The 23,173-nt window shown below is 37.0% G+C and overlaps 2 protein-coding genes across 2 annotated transcripts; one reads left to right on the forward strand and one right to left on the reverse strand.

The window, feature by feature from the left end:
• Positions 1–8,804: 8,804 nt before the first annotated feature.
• LOC146695151 (uncharacterized) lies at positions 8,805–15,389 on the forward strand. The gene is made up of 11 exons (XM_085477060.1): positions 8,805–8,984; positions 9,164–9,226; positions 11,056–11,481; positions 11,688–11,748; positions 12,328–12,463; positions 12,687–12,782; positions 13,010–13,302; positions 13,591–13,814; positions 14,100–14,300; positions 14,415–14,604; positions 14,857–15,389. The coding sequence occupies exons 1-11, from the start codon at positions 8,883–8,885 to the stop codon at positions 15,204–15,206; spliced, it is 2,142 nt and encodes a 713-aa protein (XP_085333186.1). The 5' UTR covers positions 8,805–8,882; the 3' UTR covers positions 15,207–15,389.
• Positions 15,376–17,768, reverse strand: LOC146695152 (uncharacterized). The gene is made up of 3 exons (XM_085477061.1): positions 17,584–17,768; positions 17,333–17,395; positions 15,376–16,981 (listed from the first exon to the last, which is right to left on the reverse strand). The coding sequence occupies exons 1-3, from the start codon at positions 17,683–17,685 to the stop codon at positions 15,869–15,871; spliced, it is 1,278 nt and encodes a 425-aa protein (XP_085333187.1). The 5' UTR covers positions 17,686–17,768; the 3' UTR covers positions 15,376–15,868.
• Positions 17,769–23,173: the final 5,405 nt, after the last annotated feature.

Raw genomic sequence — 23,173 nt, forward strand, 5'->3', positions numbered from 1 at the left:
TGACCTTCACAGACGGATATATATTTTAGTTCTGCTGAGCCAAATAAGACAGGTCAGGGTGAAGAAGTGACAGCCAAAGAAAAGCTTACCACAAAACGGAGAAGTTATGACAAATGAGACTATAAGGCAAAAAGAAAGTGCAGCTTTATGGTTTCATGGACAAAATAATTTCTGTGGCTGCAATATGACGAGCTAAATAACCAGGGCTGCACATAAGTGGTCCGCAGGTGCGCATTCGCTGTCAAAATAAAAAACGCGCACAAGGGTTAGGGTTAAATTTAAAAACTGTACTTTTGAGTTAAAATATATATTTATAATTTTAATAAATGACAAATTAAAAAGGCATGAACATTTTTTTGTATCGAAAAAATATCGAACCGTGACACCAAAGTATCGAACTGAACCGAACCGTGAATTTTGTGTATCGTTGCACCCCTAATATATATATATATATATATATATATATATATATATATATATATATTAGTGTTCATTTTAATATATATACACACATAACAACTTGTGATTCTACCTGTATCTGCGATTTAATCATCTGAGAAAATTGAGCTTAACAACTTAATGGTGAGAACCAACGGTGGTAATTATGAAGGTAAATTATTTGATATGCCCCTGTAACAAGTATATGAGGCAATAAGAGTGGCAATCCAAAATGAATGAATCATTAAATTCATTATTTTGTAATGAATGAAACTGTTAGTGAAAGGAAAGTCCTAGCTGGAGAAGTTGATTAACATATGCGTGAAACAACCAACATGATCACAAATGTAAAAAAAAAAAAACTTAGATAAAAGCAACAATGTATGTGTATGTAAACAGAGTCGACAAGGAAGTGAATGTAACCTTATTGTTGAATTATTGTGATCAGAAAAATGAGAGATTTACTCCACAGAAAAGCTGACGAAGTGTGTTTGCAAGCCTGATCTAATTATTAGATCCTGAACTGCAGTTTGAGTCACAGACGCAGCTTTTTTGGCCAACTTGGCCAAGGCCAGATTGGCAAATCAAAGTCAGAAATAGAAAGGATTAAATAAATATGAATTTTTGTTTACTTTTTAGTATTGAAATGGCCTCCCATGCAAATAAGGTCTTCACTCCCACAGTCCAAAATTGTGTAAATATATCGTCATTTGTGCTTTGTCCTGTTTGCTGCCCCTCCCTGAACCTGGTTCTCTTGGAGTTCTATTTCCTGCCAAAATGGAATTCTTCTTTTCCACTTTTGTCTGGTTTGGGTTGTCGTGTCAGACATCAAGCACCTTGAGATGGTTATTTCAAAGTAAGGTCAACAATGACAAGTGGAGGAAACTTAAAACATTTATTGAATCATGTTCTTTTGGTATTTTGAGTTTTCTCAGATTTGTTTCACATTGTGTATTCGTGCATAATGACAGGTGAAAATACTGTACTGAGAAATTACATGATTTCAACAGCTGCATGGTGCTCTGAAAGCTTAGACGCGTGACTCTAGAGAATCACAATTTTCAGTTGAGTCAGGAAAAAAGCTCAGTGGAAATAACCAAAGGGCAAAAACTTAAATTAAATTTATTGATTACCATTTTTGAATTACTTACAGTAATTTATATTAAACATCCAAAACCCCACACAGCCTGGCCAAGAGCAACAGACAGTGAGAGTAATGAAGGGTGAAAGAGGGAAGAGCAGATGGAAAAACAGCAGTGGAAGTTGGATTCAGCGGACAGTAGGAACTAAGGTTAATGAAAAAGGAGAAGGCGGGGAAAGCAATAAGAAGAAAGTAAGAGTTTTGTTAATTCTGTGAAGGATGGGAGGATGTGAATAAAAAGGAGAAATAGAGGAATAAGAGAATGGCACCAGGAGAATGTAGGCTGCATGTGGTTTATGGAAGATGGCAAAGGAGAACAGAGGATACCATGAGATGGAGATAAGGAGGTGAGATAGAGAAGCCAAAAAGAAATGAGAAGAAAGAACAGGCATTACACTGACAGATGGACGAAGAGAAGGCTGGGCAGAAATGAGCGAAGGTGAGATAATTCAGAAATGTACTGCAGTATTGAGCAGACGTCCGATCTGTCACTAGAGCTCTGACTGAGCAGCTGCCTGTCTCCTTAACCCTCCTCCAACTGTAGTTTATCTCCCTTTTTCCATCCCACCTCCCTACCTTTTCCTCTATCACAAATAAACTAAAACTCTTTCACTTTTCCCTCCTTACTCTCTGAAAATGTATGAAACATATGTGTAAGCAATAGATGAACGATAATATCATGAGAATGTGGTGGCCTGGCAGCTATAGCATCCTGACTTTGCAGATAATGGGTAGTGACTTGCAATTTTGTAACCTGGTCACCGTTTACAAAAGCAGCCATGTTTAAAAAAGCAAAATCATTTTCAGTCTCAATAGCCAGTGACTGAATCTGGCAAATGCAACCTGTAACTCACAGACACCATCTCTGCATGCAACCAAAGGGTGCTAATATATTTTTTAATAAGATGTGGGCTAAATGTGGACTACAAGCAGGCAGCAGGAAGCTTCCATTACCAAAAATCTTGTCATTTTCCTCCAGATTCTCCATATTCATCTAGCATTAGCTAGGATGATTATGCAGAGCAAGACTTTGTGACATCTCAACTAGTGTTGGAAGTCAGTATCAATACATACAGACTATGTGGGAAAGGCTTGTAAACTGTAAACATTTCTGCTGGAAATTACTAAGCCTGTATGACGATGCTGTGGTAAGAGCTTTTTCAATTAGGGGAGAACTAGACTTAATTAGTTTTATGGGAGAAATAGTTTGGATTAAAATGTGCTTTTTATTAAGCCCAACATTATTATTAATAGTCAAAAAAGGAACAAGCAGAACTCCACTGTGTTACTCTTATGTTATGTCAGTCTACTGTGGTGTGTATAGATTTCACACATACATGGATTGCATGGATATATTTTACATAACCTTCCAATTTTAAAAAAATCATCAAGAAATGAAATGTATTATTTATTATAATTCAATAAAATTGCAATAGTGAGGATTATTCTATTGCAGGTAAAAGAAATGGATGAAATTGGCTGGATTCAGATGTGCCGCTGTCTGTTGTCGCTCTGCTTCTCTTTATACTGAGTTATTTGCCTCTAAACCTGCAAACAGAGTGCAGCGCTTCAATCTCATGGTTGAGAGGGTGGGAAATGTTTCATATGGTTTCAAGACACTTGCACCCACCCCTCCAGCCCCACACCCATCCCCTCATTTATCTCTCATTTTCATTAATGTGCTCTTCCATCTCAACCTCCACCAATAGTACATCCATCAATAACCAAGCACGACTCTCTTGTTTCCTTTCACATCTCTAACCTTTTATTCGTCTTTCTTTTATTTCCTCCCAGTTCACTTTCTCTATTATTATTCTAGCATGACCCTCTCTGTCTCTATTGTGTACTTGCTGACACTCGTTTCGTACTCATTTTTTACCAATTTAATCCTTCCTTTCACAGACTACCCTTGGCTTTACTGTTTTCTCGCATGCTTGCTTCTGTTTTTTCCACTCCCTTAATGTCTGTTTATAGCACTCAACTCAAGGCCTGTTCCTCCCTCCATTTTTTAAAAAAAAATTCCCATTTTTCATTTTTCTGCCTCCTCAAGGATTTTAACTATATTTCTCTCATTATTTTCTTCTAGTTACCTCTTGTCTTGTCTGTCACTCCTCAAGGACTATCATACACCCAGATTAGAGGCATCCTATATCTGTGCCTGTTCTTTCTTCTATTCTAGATCTGTTTACATAAAAGACTTTCAGCGACAGTTCCACTTGTCATTTCACCTCAAACATCTGATTGAAGACAACTCACATACTCATGCAGGGTTTTGACGTGACAGCAGACTGCATAAACTAAGTAAATGTAACCACCTTGATGTGATTTCTAAACTACTATTTTTAAAATTCATGTTTGAAAGTTTGGCTATTGCTTTTTTTTTTTTTTTTCCCAGTGCCATCTCAGCATATTGGCTATTTTGTTGGAAAAATAGTCCTTTCTTTGAAGCCTAAAATCTACTTAATGATTTGATTACCACTGGCACACTGGTCAGAAAGAGTGGATTTAGATAATGACATAATTAGAGCTGATGCCAGTAAGTCAGAGCTACACAACTGAAGTTGAGGATCTCATATTTGAATAAGATTTTTAAAGTCTATCAAGATTATCAACATGACACAAACTGTGCTCTTCTTTAACCCTTTAAGACCTACCATAGAACCAAGTCCGCCAGAGCTTATATTATATTTTTACATGCTGTGGAGCCATTTTTGGGAGCATTTCAAGTTGCTATACATCAATACAACCATTATAGCCCAGATTTTAATAATATGTATTCATTAAGTGCATAGTAATTGCATAAATTGCAAAAAAGTGCAATAAACTACAAAAAAATTGAAAATCGTTTTTGATTTTTTAACATATATTTGTAGTTAGAGAAATTTAAGAGGCTTATCCCTCAAAACTGTAAATACAAAAAAGTTGCACAAAATAGTTACCCACCACAGGAAATTTATTTTGAGTGTCTTCATAGTTTTATTTTTGAAATACACCAATTTTTATACACTGCAGGAAAAACAAAAATAAATATTATACTGCAAATTTGCAAAAAAGCAGCATATGCATCAAAATAAACTATTTCCAGCAGTGCAATATGAGTCCTAAGCATCCCAGAAACGACACAGAAAGTCATAAAGTCAAAGATAACTTTTAAAAAGAGCAGTATAGGCCCTGAGGCCCTGATGGCAAAAAAGACTACATTTCCGCGAAAATGACGTCACTTCCGGTTTCGGGCAGGTAATGGCGGAAATGCAAAAGTCCGCGCTGACGTCTATTCCAACGTAGGAAGTGTTATGAACAGCTGATCGGATCGGCAAAGCGTGTTTCTGGAATATTATGTTTTTGTTCCTGCAAGCGCTTTTTATGCAGTTTTTGCAAAGCTTTATGTGGAAGGAAACCGTGACCTAGGACAAGCTGATGGCATAAGATGTAAGTACAACTCCTCCGGTTTCATATGCAAAAAAAAATTTTGCGCTAGCTAGGGCTGCTCGATTATGGCAAAAATGATAATCACGATTATTTTCACTGAAATTGAGATCACGATTATTTGACGATATTTATTTAACCCTTTAAGACCTACTATAGAACCAAGTCCACCAGAGCTTATATATATATATATATTTTTTTTTACATGCTGTAGTGCCATTTGTGGGAGCATTTCAAGTTGCTATACATCAATACAACTGTTATAGCCCATATTTTAATAATATGTATGCATTAAGTCCATAGTAATTACATAAATTGCAAAAAAGTGCAATAAACTACAAAAAAAAATTGAAAATCGCTTTTGTTTTGTTTACATATATTTCTACTTGGAGAAATTTAAGAGGTTTATCCCTCAAAACTTTAAATACAATAAAGTTGCAAAAAATAGTTTCCCACCACAGGAAATTTATTTTGAGTGTCTTCATAGTTTTATTTTGGAGATACAGCAATTTTTATATACTGCAGGAAAAACAAAAAACAATCCTATGATGCAAATTTGCAAAGAAAACAGCATGTGCATCATTTCACTGTGGGAAGGTGTTACGAACAGCTGATAGGAACGGCAAAGCGTGTTTCTGGAATATTATGTTTTTGTTCCTGCAAGCGCTTTTTATGCAATTTTTGCAAAGCTATATGTGGAACGAAACCGTGACCGAGGACAAGCTGATGGCATAAGATGTAAGTACAACTCCTCCGGTTTCATATGCAAAACAAATTATTGCGCTAGCTTACACGGTTCAGGTTCTACAGGGATTTAAAAATAGTTACGCAAAACGGAGCGTGCTGCTCTGACCGGCTTTAAAGGGTTAACAATGACTTTAAAAAAATAATATAAAATAGTGTGCAACACCACTGAAGTTTTTTTTTTTAAACTCTCTTTTCAACCAACGGCAGTCACTCTCCTCTCCAAATAACTTCTGCTTAGCTTTCCGAGCTTCCCTCGGGTCCTCTTAATCAGCGATCTCCAACCTTTTTTGCGCCACGGACCGGTTTATGCCCGACAATATTTTCACGGACCGGCCTTTAAGGTGTCGCGGATAAATGAGTGAGGGGCTAATAATCGGCTCAGTCATTTTTAATGATCGTTGAAAGCCCAGATCGTAATCGTGATTAAAATTCGATTAATTGAGCAGCCCTAGCGCTAGCTTATGTGGTTGCAGTGCTACTGGGATTTAAAAATAGTTACGCAAAACAGAGCGTTCCCGCTCCGATCGGCTCTAAAGGGTTAACTGAGAAAACCTGTAATAGTAAACAGATCAAGGCTTCCCCTTTAACCCTTTAAGACCTACAATAGAACCAAGTCCGCCAGAGCTTATATTATATTTTTACATGTTGTAGTGCCATTTTTGGGAGCATTTCAAGTTGATATACATCAATACAACAATTATAGCCCAAGTTTTAATAATATGTCTGCATTAAGTGCATAGTAATTACATAAATTACAAAAAAGTGCAATAAACTAAATTCATTTTTGTTTTTTTAACATATATTTCTAGTTAGAGAAATTTAAGAGGCTTATCCCTCAAAACTGTAAATACAAAAAAGTTGCACAAAATAGTTTCCCACCACAGGAAATTTATTTTGAGTGTCTTCATAGTTTTATTTTTGAAATACACTAATTTTTATATACTGCAGGAAAAATGAAAATAAATATTATAGTGCAAATTTGCAAAAAAACAGCATATGCATAAAAAAAAACTATTTCCAACATCGCAATTTGACTTCTAAGCATCCCAGATACGACACAGAACGTCATAAAGTCAAACATAACTTTTAAAAACACCAATATAGGCTTATGAGGTCCTGATGGTGAAAAATACATTTCTGCGAAAATGACGTCACTTCCGGTTTTGGGCAGGTAATGGTGGATATGCGATAGTTCACGCTGACGTCAATTCCAAAGTAGGAAGTGTTACAAACAGCTGATCGGATCGGCAAAGCGTGTTTCTGGAATATTATGTTTTTGTTGCTGCAAGTGCTTTTTATGCAATTTTTGCAAAGCTATATGTGGAAAGAAAAAATTATTGCGCTAGCTTACGTGGTTGCAGTGCTACCGGGATTTAAAAACAGTTACGCAAAACGGAGCGTGCCCGCTCCGACCGGCTTTAAAGGGTTAAGGAACCCGTTTGTGATACAGGCCACTGTGTGTGGGAAGCTTTCAACCAGAGGGCTTCTATGTAAGAAGCAGCTGCTGCCACTCTGGGCTTCATGTCAGCAGTAATGATTGTAAGAAACCTTACTCTATCAAGATATGTTAAAGCTTAAAAATTCTGTTCTTTATGAAGAAAAGAAGAATATGACAGTTTTATGATGGTTCCCTCTGTCTTCTTCTGCTTATCACACTATTGATCGTTACCTGCTAACAGGGCCAGCTAGGGCCTTGTTGTCTGTCTTAAAAGTCTTAATTTGTATCTTTCAAGTGCAAGAAGCAGAAAAACATCAAATAAAATACACTGAGGACCAGCAGAAGACAAAGCTGAACAGGAAAGTTTATCCTCATTTAATTCCCCTTGTGATGTTGATCTGAAACCCCAGCTGGGAAACATATACAGCATGATGGTGTAAACTGTGAGCAGCAGTCTTCCTGTACTTAGGACCTTCAGCAAAGATTGGAGGTCATAGAAGAACTGAGTAGCTGCATGGGAGATTCAACAAGATTGAGGAGGCTCAAAAATAAATAAAAAATGAAGATCCCATGCTTCCCATTGAGCTCAGCTGGAGGAGCATACAGCAAAAACCAGCACCATTTCTGCACTGAAGGAAAAAAAGATACTGCAGGGGATGGTGAATGTCTAAATATAGCTTTATGTCTCGTTCTCTATAGACTTAAATGTGTAAATTTTAAGCAAAATTGCATTTTGTTTTTTATTTTATTTTCAGTAACAACTGAGCTGTTATTCGTGAGTCTAAAACAGCTTAAGAGCTTAAAGCGAGGTAGGTTTACTTTATGGGGCGCCGTTTGTAAACTGAAACATGCCGAAATTAACAGCAACATTTTTCCACATTTAGCTCTAAATCTTACAAAAACATGTTTTTTCGAGTCATTTTTTACAACATTTAGTAAAATATTTGTAACTTTTCATATTTAAAACAGGATTTTAAATGTTAAATCTAAATGCTAAATGTTAAATCTAAATGTTAAATGTTAAATCTAAATGCTAAATGTTAAATGTAAATATTATATTTAAATGTAAATGTTAAATGTTAAATGTAAATATTATATTTAAATGTAAATGTTAAATGTAAATATTATATATAAATCTAAATGTTAAATGTTAAATCTAAATGTTATATATAAATCTAAATGTTAAATGTTAAATCTAAATATTATATATAAATCTAAATGTTAAATGTTAAATCTAAATGTTATATATAAATCTAAATGTTAAATCTAAATGTTATATATAAATCTAAATGTTAAATGTTAAATCTAAATGTTATATATAAATCTAAATGTTAAATGTTAAATCTAAATATTATATATAAATCTAAATGTTAAATGTTAAATCTAAATGTTATATATAAATCTAAATGTTAAATGTTAAATCTAAATGTTATATATAAATCTAAATGTTAAATGTTAAATCTAAATGTTATATATAAATCTAAATGTTAAATGTTAAATCTAAATGTTACGGGAAACTAAATATTTAGCTAATATGCAAATTTATTGTACGGGTCAACGGAAATACCAAAATAAAAGCTTCAAGAAAACCTCCCGCGCTAAAGTGTGCCGGTCGCGGTCAGGTTCTGTGCTTGCGCTCCTCTTACGGTCACTTTTGACTGCCATGAGCTGCTTCGACTATTCCCTACCAGCATGTCCAGCGATTTAGCTGAAAACATTGGAAGAGCCGTTTTGTCGGCCATCCAACGATTCAGCGGTAATGCACCCTCGACCTCACAAACGCCGCAGCACTTGGTAAGTTTATTGTATAGCATTTTGGACGGGTTGATAGCAGTGTTAGCAAAGCTAAATTACTTAGCTAGTCCTCAATTATTTCATTTGGTAGGCAGCAGACAGAGATCGAACATCATACAACTCTATTTATTTATTTGGTAGGTAGGTAACAGTCGTTCTTGATGTAAATGTTTCCTTAGGAATCCAGCAATGCACCTGGACCAAGTAGACCTGCCGTCTCCACTGGGATACCATACTGCTCGGTAGGCCTTCTTACACATATCATTTAATTCATTTATCATGAAATTTCCCCTTGTGGGACTAATAAAGGTATGTTATCTTATCTTAGCTGACTGGTTTTGATATACAGTCAGGTTCATAAGTAGTTGGATACAGACACATTTTCTAATGTTGCTTCTGTAAATTACCAGAATGAATTAAAAATGAAACTACTCCAATGCAGTTGAAGTGCAGACTTTAAGTTTTAATTCAGTGGGTTGGACTAAATGAATGCATAAAAATGTGAGAGGGAAAAATTAATTTGTAAACACAATCCTATCATTTCAGAGGCTCTAAAGTAATTAGACAAATTAAATAACTGAAAATAAAATGATAATTTCTATTACTTTATTCAAAACCCTTTGTTGGCAATGACAGCCTGAAGTCTTGAAGTCATGGACACCACCAGATGCTGGCATTCCTCCTTACTAAGGCTCTGCCAGGCCTTTACTGCATTGGCTTTCAGTTGCTGTTTGTTTGTGGGCCTTTCTGTCCTAAATTTAGTCTTCAACAACTGAAATGTATGCTCAATTGGGTTAAAATCCAGTGACTGACTTGGCCATTCAAGAATATTCTATTTCTTTACTTTATTAAAGTCATGGGGTGCTTGGACTGTATGTTTTGGGTCATCTTCCATCTTTATTATTAAATGCTGCCCAATCAATGTGACTACTTTTAGCTGGACTTAAGCAGACAAGTATGTCTCTGAACACATTCAGCTGCTTCAGTCCTGTGTCACATATTCAGTAAACACTACCAGTGCCACTGGCAGCCATGCACGCCCAAACCATCACACTGCCTCTGCCATGTTTTACAGATGATGTGGTATGCTTTGGATCATGAGTCGTTCCACCCTTCTCCATACTTTTTTCTTGCCATCATTCTGGTAGAGGTTGATCTTGGTTTTATCTGTCCAAAGAATGTTTTTCCAAAATTTAGCTGGCTTTTACTAGATGTTTTTTTTTTTTTTTTTTTTTTGTTAAGTCCATTCTAGCCTTTCTATTCTTGAGGCTTATGAGTGGCTTGCACCTTGCAGTGAACCCTCTGTATTAGGGCTGTTCGATATGACGATATGAAAACATCTATCATTTCATATTATACGCTATCATTTGTTCTGTGGTGTCGCAAAATAAATTTTACGTCAATATTTTTCATCGTTTTGATGGTCACTGTAGTGGCTGTATTAATTTCTTAATTTTCTTTTTTCTGTTATGTTCTCTTTGACCGCATGTTGTCTGTTCACAGTAAAATTTTCAAAATGCAAACACTACGTCTCAAATCAATTCCAGGCCTTTTATCTGCTTAATTGGTAATGACATCATCATTTTAATATGGATACCCTAAATTAAAGCTTAGTCTGCACATCATGTCCATGATATAATTTTGATTGGAATATGTTTCAGTAAACGGGCAACAAAATAAAACTTGTTAGGGTCCAAATACACACTGACCTAATTGCAGGCCTTTGCTACTCTAATTGAGTGCTCAAAGCACTTTATACAACAGATCTCATTTACCCATTCACATGCACAGATTAATACAAGCACTTTTTCTGTCCAACATTCGCACACAGTCATAGTCGGATAAACTCATTGGGAGCTCTAGATTAGAGCACCTGGGAACTGAATCACCAACTTGACCAACAATCACCAAATGCTAATCTACAAGATACAAAAGGTTCAGTTTTCTGTGTAATGGGTAGACAATAGTAAGATGGTCTGAGTCTACAGTTTGTTTTTAATGAACAGATAATAGAAACCTTACGGATGTATTGTAATGCATAGGTGTCTATCTGTGTTTGAATTCATTTCAGGTTCCTCTTCCATCAGTTCCTCAAGCTCATGCTACGCGCTCACATTTTGTGAGAAAAAACAAGACCTGCAAACACTATACAAAAGATGTTGTGTGCTTGCCCTTGTCTTCAGCATCAACGTTTCTCATACCGAGAGGAGATTCACGAGCAAAACTAGCACAAGATGGCCTTATTGGGAAGATCTCCTTTACATCTGACTGGTCTGAAGCACAACTTAGAGAAGAAATAGCAGCAATCTTCAGAAGAACATTTGCACTGTCAACTGGCCAGACATTCCCTTTTGAGTATTTGAGTACAATTAGAGGATGTAAACGACTAATGAAACCAAATGTTTCTAGCAGTTTTCTTTGGGGTGGCCAAGAAGTTGGCTCGATTTGTTCCACCACCTGCCTCTATATAATGGCAGGGATACAAAAACCTGCACAGGTAAACATTTTATATTGCAGTGCAGAAATATTTATTGTCTAAAAAGTGAGTCTGTTCCCTTAACATAATTTTATTAATTGTATTAATTAATATTGCAGTTTCAGCAGGTGTAAACAGTTTTTAGTGCAGCCATGTGCCTCTGTGTTACCAGTGATTTGGTGCAACTGTATTTGATTTTATGTAGAACATGCTTTCTTTTCCCTCAGGAGGAACCAGAAGAGCTGTCTGATAGTGACTTTGAAAGTCCAGTCTGCCGGAGAAGACGAGGTATGTGATGTGAATGAAAACCTAGTGAGGTTCTAAGCTCGATGACCAGTTAGATTTTGTTACTGCAGTGCGTAATAATTCCTGGGGGGTTTGTTTGATGAGAGCATCGTTAATTTGTCCGATTGGGGCGATCGTGGCTCAAGAGTTGGGAGTTTGCCTTGTAATCGGAAGGTTGCCGGTTCGAGCCCCGGCTCGGACAGTCTCGGTCGTTGTGTCCTTGGGCAAGACACTTCACCTACCGCCTACTGGTGTTGGCCAGAAGGGCCGATGGCGCGATATGGCAGCCTCGCCTCTGTCAGTCTGCCCCAGGGCAGCTGTGGCTACAACTGTAGCTTGCCTTCACCAGTGTGTGAATGGGTGGATGACTGGGTGTGTAAAGCGCTTTGGGGTCCTTAGGGGGGACTAGTAAAAGTGCTATACAAATACAGGCCATTTACCATTTTAATGTTTACGAATTATCACAGGTGATTACAGCCAAGGAGGAATATGTGCCCAACTTTCACTTAAACTAATATAAGGATATATAAAGGCTGTTAACATTATGAAGCAAGTCATGCTGACCTTCTTTCCTTTGTTCAGTGCATCATGCGTTGTCTACAACACCAGGTGAAAGTGAGGCCAAGCATCAGGAAACAGAGAGCTGCATTCAAGAGAGTGAAAATGAGGGACAGGCAGAGGGACAGCAGATGTTTCCATATAATGTGGCAGAATTTGTGTAAGCTGTTGTCTAGGGGTTAAAGAAATCCTTCATTTTAGATGTTGTTTAGGATATTGTTTTGATGCAAGTTTCCAATTTGCATGTTTGGGTTTTTTTTGCTGAATGACTGCAACTTTAGGATTTACATTTAATTATTATTATTTTTTTTTTAATGATGTAGTGTGAGAAATTCTTCAAGGCTGACATGTTTTATGATTTCTAATATCTCTTATCTACTTAGCCCTATTTTTCTGGAGGAAGATGAAGCTCTTGAAGAGGCAATTCAGCGTAGCCTCCTAGAAGAGTCTGATAGACAGAGTGAAGTTCATATTTCAAGGTAAGATTTGAAAGTAACCTTTGATAATTGAATATTTTATTTGCATCTTTACTTGCATCATTTTTTTGCAGTTACACAATTACAAAGGTAATTGCTCATTTCTGACTAATTTAATATGGACTATCACAACATAATTATATGTTGTAACAATGTGCACTTGAGTCAAATGTACAGCAAATTTCCATTTTTCCCCAAGATCTGTTTGTCATTGTCCCTTTTTTATATAGGTCTTTTAAGAAGCTCAGCAAAGAAGAAATTGAAGGTCTTCTTAGAGCTCATAGTGAGAAAGTCATTACACCAGGAACAAGACAACTCCATATCAGTCGAGCCAATGTGTGGTCGACTGCTTTGCGTCAGTTCAAGAGACCCAAGTTTGCAGAAAGCTGTGAGATGCTTTATGTCACATTTGCAAGCGATGAACATGATACAGAGGAAGATGCTGCTGACCTTGGGGGGCCAAGGCGGGAGTTTTTCCGTTTACTGGTGAAGGCCATCTTTCAGGACAGTGGTGCTTTTGAAGGTAATAGGATTTCACAGTCAAACTAACTAACTTACTTACTTACTCAAGGCCTAAAGGCTTGTTGACGACACTCGTTTTTATAATGTTACAAACGCAACAACCACCTGATCTGAACATTGTTTGACAGAACATTAACAAGTTAATAAATGACTACAGATAATAAATCTGTTATGTTCTGTGTGTCTGAAACAGTAAAAAAAAAAAAAAGTAATACATTTTTGTCTGTCAATCTCAAGATATCAGTTTGGGGTCTGTACAGAATATACTTTTTTGTGTGTTATTTTTCAGCTACACCAAATGGATGCACACTGAAATTTAACATCCTACACTTGCAAAATGGAGTATATCGAACCATTGGCAGGATGTTGTCCACGATAATAGTGCAAGGTGGAGAAGCACCTGCCTTTCTCTCTCCACATGTAGTAGACTACATTGTGTCAGGAGACATTCTTCAAGTACACCTAACACCGGATGATATAGGTGACCCTGAGTTAAGAGAGAATCTGAAAAAGGTGAATTGCAATATTATAACAAGAATATTGTAATATTTCCTATATTCACAAGTCTTCTGGTCTTCTTTTATAATATATAATAAATACACTTTTGGTTATTAGAGGCAATTCCATGTATTATATTTTCAATTTGTTTCCTTTTTGTTAAAAAAAAAAAATATTGGTGAAATACAGCCAAATAAACCAAAACAAAAACGTTTCGAGTCCAATTAAAATGAACCATCTGCAGTATTTGTGTACACTGGTAAAAAACAAACATTTAAAGTGTTTTTCTTAAATATTTAGGTTGTAAATGCAACAACTCAACATGATTTGGAGGAAGCAGTCAGCTGCTGCGACTCATGGCGATATCAAGTTGAAGGTCTTCCACTCACAGTCACCATGGCCAATAAAGATCTGTTTGTGAAAAATGCAGCTCTATACCTTGCAGTTCTGCAACGGCAAAGCTGTTTCGATCAACTAACTGATGGCTTGTCCTACTATGGAGTGAGAGTTATATTTTTTCTGTATCAATTGGTCATTATTTTATAATCATTTAGAGTGAGCTACTTTTTATATTTAAAACTGGAATTTAACCATTATTTAAACTTTTCTGTCTAGATTTTATCACTCCTGAGAGAGAACCCCAGTTTGCGTGTTCTGCTTGACCTATCGGGGGAGGACAAAGATCTGACAGCCAGTTTAATTGCTGGGGTTCTCAGGCCAAGCTATTCTGTCCTTGGGAGCAACAGAAGAGTTAGAGAGGAGCTGATGGTGGTCAAATTTCGGGAATTTCTCCAGTGTGTCGAAAGTAAGCAGAAATTCACATAATGTAGTCTGGCCATGAAACAATTCGGGACACTAAAGTAAAACTTTGTCTTTTTATGTCACATGCGCGCACACAAAACAGGAATAAAGATGTATGATAGCTTACAACTGACAAGCAAGGCAAAGACAGAACCTCTGCATTTTTTATAAAAACATTAGCCATCATTTAGTTGTTAGCTCAAGCTTTAACTATTTTAGTGTCCCCAGGTTAACGGTGGTTTTTCTTTGTTTTTAGATGAAGAGCTGAGAGACTCACTTGGAGAAAGGACTCTTACCAAGGATGAAGAGGCATTTGTGAAGGCTTTGAGGCCTGGTCACATCTTGGCTTTTGCCACCGGGAGCAGCAAGGTTCCAGCCATAGGTTTTCAACCAGCTCCTAAAATAACATTCATTCACGATGAAAGCAAACATCTCCCGATTGCACACACATGTGCAAATGAGCTTCAGCTTTTTGTGAATGAAACAACAATGGCTGATGATGATGCTTTTCATTACTGCTTCTTAGTAGCACTCATGAATGGAGCTTTATTCAGCACCATCAAACATGTTCCAAAAAAAGTGAAATTAAAATGGTGGGTTTGTTAACTCTAATCCTGTTCATTAATTGTAGTTTCAAGTAACTTTGCTTCATACAAGATAGTTGAAATAAATTCTGACTGCATTTAATGTTGAAATGTAATAATTTTCAAAGCTTCAATAGATTTATAAAAATGCTAACTCTGTATTTTCAACGACAAATCAATAAAGTCACTGGTGTAATACAATAATTTTATTAAGCTTTTTCTTTTTTTAAACAAGGAGATTTCAAAACAGTTTATGCACAGAGTATACTAAACATGCTTTGTAGAACAAGCCAGGATTACTTAGACATCTAACAGCAACATTTATTAAGACTATTGCAACTTTACAATGATTAAAACAATACTGTAGATAATCTTGTGAATTGATTTAAAGACTGACTGTTCCGTGTTGATAATTTTCACTGTTATACTGTATTACAGTGTGAATTTGATCTTTACTTCAATCTGAATAACTGGTTTTACCCATAAACTAAAAGTGGTTGTAGCCTTCTGAATAGCCTATGAGTCACTGTCAGTCATTAACTCTGAGTCCTTATGTGGCAGGAGGCATCACTGCTAGAGGGGAGGGGCTTCTGCAGTAGTACAAAAACTGCATTTGCTGTACAGCATTTAAGAATATTAAGTGTCATCACTCTTTAGAACATCACTGGTATCCTGTGGTTGAGGTCACACATTTACAAGTTTGTTAAAAATATACTGCTGTGTTCGTTGAAACAATGTTTTACCATTATTGTTGTCTTCTTCAAAAGGGTGAATGCTTGTATATAGCTCTTGTAAATCGCTGTCATTTAATGGGACAAACCTACTTTCAGAGTTTGACAAGGAGGGTATGGAGACCTCTGCTGTAGAAAGTTCTGGGTTGTGACGATGAGACACATGAGTTCCGCAGGCAAAAAGCTGGATGGGAGTTCTATTACCTTCAGTGGAAACAGAGTGATTGTTATATCCAGCTTTGAATTCCTTCAAAGTGCGGTTGATTCGTGGTAGAAACACATAATGAAGGCAAAATAGGTCTGTTGCATTTTCTAAGTCTAGGATACCAAGTGATTCCAATTCATAAAATATAGGTGCATAAATGCGGCTACAGTTGTTGTTTAAGTCTCGGTTGAAACGCTCAATCCTCTGGTTGTGCACAGAACTTCCCATTAAGACAGAGCTTTCACCCCTGCTTGCTCGCATGTCCTCCCAAATCTGAGCATTCTCTCCTCCGTGATCAGTCCTGATATGCAGGGGTCTGCCAAATTGTCCAACAGCTGCAGTAAAGAGGGCTTTCACAGTCTCAGCTCGATTATTGCTGGAGCACTGAAGAAACATCAACATCCTGCTGTATCCATCTATTGCACCATGAACAACAAACTTCCAACGAATCAGTTTGTGATTTCCATCTATGTGCCATATGAAATTTGGACGAGGCACAGAATATACTCGCCGAGCAACTGCAGTTCTTCTCCTGGATAGAACACCAGCCGAGTCCACCCTCCGCAGTGACTTTCTTACGCGCCATCTTTGAACCACTATGTTTTTGGAACGCAGATGACCCATCAGCATCACTTCTCCAACATTTGGATGTTCAGTTTTTATTTGGGACACTATCTGATCTAACTCATGGTCACTGATTACATTGAATTTTGACTCTGAGATATTATAGTCTTGCAGTAACTTATACAGAGTGGGCCTGGAGATGGAAAGGATAGATGCAGCTTCAGTAAAAGATGTTTTCAGGGAAAGAACATTTTCCAATTCCTCTTTGGAAATCTGAAGCCTTCCTTGGTAACCATCCTAGAACACGGCACAGAAAATCTCAATGAGCACAATTCTATAACAAAAGATGGGTAATTTGAGGCAATTGTACTGTGACAGATTAGCTAGAGTAATATTTTATCAATAGTTTTAAAATATGAAAGTGAGCAATCAAAAGACACTTCAGAGCAAAAACAGTAATAAAATATGACGTAAAACTTGTGAATGTTGTTGGTGGTGATGTGACACTGCTAGTGATGGACCCCTAAGAAGATGAAATGTATGTAGAATCAGAATCATTACTTTGACAGGATTTAATTTAAGGTGACATATTACACCAAAGAAAAAACAGAAATTAGTCAGCTAAATGATATGTGTAAGAAGGCCTACCGAGCAGTATGGTATCCCAGTGGAGACGGCAGGTCTACTTGGTCCAGGTGCATTGCTGGATTCCTAAGGAAACATTTACATCAAGAACGACTGTTACCTACCTACCAAATAAATAAATAGAGTTGTATGATGTTCGATCTCTGTCTGCTGCCTACCAAATGAAATAATTGAGGACTAGCTAAGTAATTTAGCTTTGCTAGTTTTGCTAACACTGCTATCAACCCGTCCAAAATGCTATACAATAAACTTACCAAGTGCTGCGGCGTTTGTGAGGTCGAGGGTGCATTACCGCTGAATCGTTGGATGGCCGACAAAACGGCTCTTCCAATGTTTTCAGCTAAATCGCTGGACATGCTGGTAGGGAATAGTCGAAGCAGCTCATGGCAGTCAAAAGTGACCGTAAGAGGAGCGCAAACACAGAACCTGACCGCGACCGGCACACTAGCGCGGGAGGTTTTCTTGAAGCTTTTATTTTGGTATTTCCGTTGACCCGTACAATAAATTTGCATATTAGCTAAATATTTAGTTTCCCGTAACATTTAGATTTAACATTTAACATTTAGATTTATATATAACATTTAGATTTAACATTTAACATTTAGATTTATATATAATATTTAGATTTAACATTTAACATTTAGATTTATATATAACATTTAGATTTAACATTTAGATTTATATATAACATTTAGATTTAACATTTAACATTTAGATTTATATATAACATTTAGATTTAACATTTAACATTTAGATTTATATATAATATTTAGATTTAACATTTAACATTTAGATTTATATATAACATTTAGATTTAACATTTAGATTTATATATAACATTTAGATTTAACATTTAACATTTAGATTTATATATAACATTTAGATTTAACATTTAGATTTATATATAATATTTACATTTAACATTTACATTTAAATATAATATTTACATTTAACATTTACATTTAAATATAATATTTACATTTAACATTTAGCATTTAGATTTAACATTTAAAATCCTGTTTTAAATATGAAAAGTTACAAATATTATACTAAATGTTGTAAAAAATGACTCGAAAAAACATGTTTTTGTAAGATTTAGAGCTAAATGTGGAAAAATGTTGCTGTTAATTTCGGCATGTTTCAGTTTACAAACGGCGCCCCATATTACTTTAGTGTGCAGCACTGTTTGAAACACTGAAGCAATTATGTCAACGGGAGAAGAAAGGCAAACAGGAGACTGTGAGAGAGAAAGGGAGGGAAGTGGAGACTGAGAGAAACAAATGACATAATGCATTCTGCAGCCTGACCACATAAAATAGAAGTGAAATAACACACACACACACAAGTCAGACACATGGCTGTAAACAGAAAGATTCCCACAGAAACATAACGCAGCTTTTAATGCACTAATACACACAGAACCAAGCACAATGTCAAGGTTACCTAAACGGATACAAGCACAGGACACATGAGGAAGTTCAGTCTCAATACAAATTAAGCAGAAATTTACGCTACAGAGTAGAGTACATGGGAGTTTACGAGGAATATTGGCAAAGAGGTTTGCAACTGCACCTCTTTGTAAGCAGGTATTTACAGGTTCAGTGAGTTGGTAAGTATGCAGCTAATATGTGGAGCAGTTAAAGCTAAAGCTAAGCTAAATGGTACTTAAGTAGATATAGTGTCATGATCCTGGGCCATGTTGGCCCAGCAGTCTTAGTATTCATGTCTTTTTGTATTTTGTTCCTTATTTGATTTCCCCTTGTGACTTTTATCCCCTGTGTGCCCCTCTATGTATCTGTGAGCCCTCGTTTCCCCTCGTGTTTCATTCCATGTTTCCCCAGCCCACTATGCCCGTGCTCTCTCTCTCCTCCTGTCTGCACCTCTGTGTACTTCCTGTTTTACTTTGACAGTCTCTCGTCAGTATGCGTCATGTTGTGTTCACTCCTGCCGTGTCCCGTTACGATTATCTGTGTCAGCTGTGTTCCCCGTGTGCTCCCACTTCCCTCGTTGACCCTCTGTGTATTTATGTGCATGTCTCCCTCAGTTCAGTGTCGCGTCGTCAATGTCTCCTCCCCGAACCTGTGTGTCTTTCTGTCAGCATTCCCAGTTTAGTTCTGTTTCTTTGTGAAGCCTGCAATAAAGCAGTGATTTTGAATTCAGTTCCTGTCTCTGTGAGTTTTGCGTTTGGGTCCTCATCTGCCTCCACACAGCCAGTTCATGACATATAGTCACAGTCTCTGACTGTAGCTCTCAGCTGCTTGAGGTCAGTTTAAGAGGATGTGGGTTTGGTTCCTCAAGAAGGGATTAATGGAATCCTCACTGCCTTGAAGTTATATTTTCAGCAAGTGTAGTGAAAGCGGGCAACAGGTAACAAGGTCTCTGGCTCGGTTTCCAGGTGGCGCGTAAGCAGAAAAAACAGGTGAGTGAGTGTGACACTGAATTTACTCAAACAGTAACTGAGTAACGCTACCACATGACAAGGTTAACAATCTGGTAAAATCCAAGCTTAAATACTGTGCTTTATAATATGAATATGGATGAATGACATGTGTGTCTCCCGGGGGTTCCTAGAGACCATGCCCATCGGTCATTCGCTCACCCACTTACACAGACAGAGAGGCAGGAGGAGCAGCAAGAACGAGAGATGTGGAGAAAAGGCAGGTGGACCTGGAGGACAGGGGCAACCATGAGAGAGAGAGAGAGAGACAGACAGACACACACACACACACACACACACACACGCTGTACCAGCTGAACATGGCAGGTGTTCCAAAGTGAAACAAGTGACTGCCCTTTCTCTGACCTCAGAAGGAGTCAAGACACAAAAACACAGAAAAAGAGATTCGAGGAGGTTACATGTTGTTGGTTATTTTATTCTTTCAGACAAGCAGAGACAGTAAAAGCTGTTTAATTTGAATCTGAATGCCCTGCTGACTTGAGGTCAAAATCGTGCTCTTCTTTGTGTTATTTGCACAGAAGTTCCCAGCCATTACTGGAAAAGCGCTTTGAAAAAACTCTCTGTAAATTAATTTTTTATTGTCTTGTTAAGGGGCTTGCATCCAAAAGTGTCCCTGTGTGAGAACGGCTACCCTGTAAAAACAGTTTAAAGGGGAATGATGACAGCTGCTGCTGTGCACAGATCTGTTGTGTAAAAGTTTTGACTTTCAACTGTTGGGGACACAGGACTTTCAGGTGATGTAATGCACCTTCTGGCAGCCATACAAGAGGCCGAGCTCTTCGGGCACCTGAGATAAACATTATTTCTTAGCTTAATAGCCAAGAGTCACCTCAAGACTTCAATGTATCATATAGAAAGAAGTATAAAAAATTAAAGGTCTACTTTCACCATGTGTCACTAAAATGCTTAAAAATAATATTGATGTTAAATGTTTTGCAACCGTTCTTCCTGATTTTTATAGATTTATTAATTTGTGTGGCTTATTCTTTCTACTTTAGGATGTCAGCTTCATCATGATAATTAGGAAGGCAGCTGTGTGCATGTATATATTTCTGTGTGATTAAGTATGCAAAAATCTTAAAATTTGACTTGACTACAGAGGATTGTCAGTTTACCGTTTTAATTTAAACCATGACTTATCGGTGGTGCAGACAACACTGCACACATTTTACAAACAGATGGTACAGGCTGTGCTCAGTGTAATGAGTCCAGCCCAAAAAATGCAGATATGTGCTCTGCGTGAAAAGAAGCAAAGGTGTTTCTTAAACGAATTATTGTGTTTGCAGGCCACATATATTTGGAGTCATCTCCTGTTTCTTCTAAAATGTCAATTTTTTTTATTTCCTAAAAGTCAAGTCTAGTACTTGTCCACCCTGCACCTTGTAACCTTTTAAAAGTCTGCTTCGTTAGCTAGTAATTTATTTCACAGGTTAAGATGAGCTTATTAAAACTTCAAAACTACATCACATAGATGCAAACTGCAAATTAACTAATATGCACAAGAGTTCTAGTTAATATGTACTGTTTTTGGTTTTGCTTATTTAACAATTAATGATACATAGTAATACTTGTCTGTTGATATTATCGAGTGGGGTTTCATTTTAATATTAGACTTCTCCTGCATATAGTAAGTAGTAGGGCTGCCACAAACGATTATTTTGATAGTCGACTAGTCACCGATTATTTATGCGATTAGTCGACTAATCAGATCATCATCCACTGGACGTAAAACTACAGCTTATTGCACCAGCAGCATCTGCTCTTATTTAACTATCATTAGCTTACAGCTTTAAGCTTTTAAGGTGCTAACTAAAAATAAAGACAAGATGATAGTTTATTCAATTTTAATGAAATTTGGAGATTGTTTCGGTGAAGTTTAATAAACTCCTTGCTATCTAAAATATAACAGGACAACGGAGTATATTCTCCAGCATCTCACACTTCTGATAATCAGCTGTCTGCTTGACGTTTATTCAGCTGTGTAAAAACTATAACTTTAATCTGAGACAAACCGATTTACTCAGGAACAAATAAAATACTAAAAAAAAAAAAAGCCAAACAACAACATTTTTAATTTATCTAAGTGACTCATATATTTAACCTGAGTAGCGAAAGACGGCGGTGGGTTTGAAAACAATTTGCCGGGAGTCGGGTGTTCTCACCGCGCTAGTGACCTAGCCCCCGGCTAGCTATCGAGCTAGTGGGTAACAGACGTCTCCGAAAACGTCGGAGCGCTTTTGAAAATATGTGGTGTCCTGATAAACTGAGCCGATATTTGAGGTTTACACAGCTACATTCTCGCCTGAAAATATGTTAAACGTTTATTTTGTGACCCAGAAAGAATAATAAGAGTAATATTAAAACTAACTAGCTGCCGCCATTGTTGGAAACTAAGCTGGGCCGCGCTATGAATTCTGGGACACAGCTGCTTCTTCTTCTTCTTCTTCGGGGTTTAACGGCAGCTGGCATCCTTGTACATGCAGTGCTGCCATCTTCTGTTTCAGTCCGTTATTACACTCTTAAATCCTGCTACTTATTCCTGCGTCTTTTGGGATCTTACAAAGCTTCAAACGACGCGTCGACTATTAAATCAGTCGTCGACGATTTTGATAGTCGACGTAATCGTGACTAGTCGACAAATCGTGGCAGCCCTAGTAAGTAGATGTTCAACCACATTTACTTCCTGCATAGGAGGTTAGTGGGGGTTGTGAATAATTTTGTTGTTTATGCATATGTGTGTGCTTTCTTTAGAATTGCTTCATTTCAGTCACCAAATACGTGTATAATTCTGCCACAGCTGCAGCATTTACCAACAGTCTATTAAACAACCAGATGGCTGCTGTTTGTCCCTTGGTATAAACACGCTCACTGTATCACACACTCACACAGGATTTATGTAACATGTTCAATTTTGTACACTAGGTGTCTCTGGACTCTTTGACATCTGTGTTTGGAGTTCACTGCAGGTCAGCAGATTGTCCAGAGATTCAAGAGAGAAACAATGAAAAATTCACAGTGTTCTCAGTTTCATTTCTTTGAGAGGTCCTAGCTCCCTTCTCACTTTCTACTCTCTTTGTTAGACTACCTATTGAAATTCTGCCAGCCTCAGTCTCTACAGCTAATCACACACACACAAACAGTCTGCAAAAACACCCGACAGAGGTGAGATTAAAAATCAAGTCTCGGTTTACGTTGAGATTTTGTGAAAATTGCGCAGCCAAGTAACCACAGATTGGCATACATTGACTTTTATTTATATTTGTATTTCCAAAATTTCCAGCAGAAAAAGGTTTTGTAAGATACAAAGTGTGTCTGACAGAATACACCTACTGTGCAACATCTAATTCAGAGATTCAGTACTTACTTTTTAAATCTGATGACTGACA

The sequence above is a fragment of the Copadichromis virginalis genome, linkage group LG13 (assembly GCF_057382275.1).
Source record: "Copadichromis virginalis isolate Kocher_CV1m ecotype Utaka linkage group LG13, C_Virginalis_male_GT1.1, whole genome shotgun sequence".
In the NCBI taxonomy this organism is placed as follows: domain Eukaryota; kingdom Metazoa; phylum Chordata; class Actinopteri; order Cichliformes; family Cichlidae; genus Copadichromis; species Copadichromis virginalis.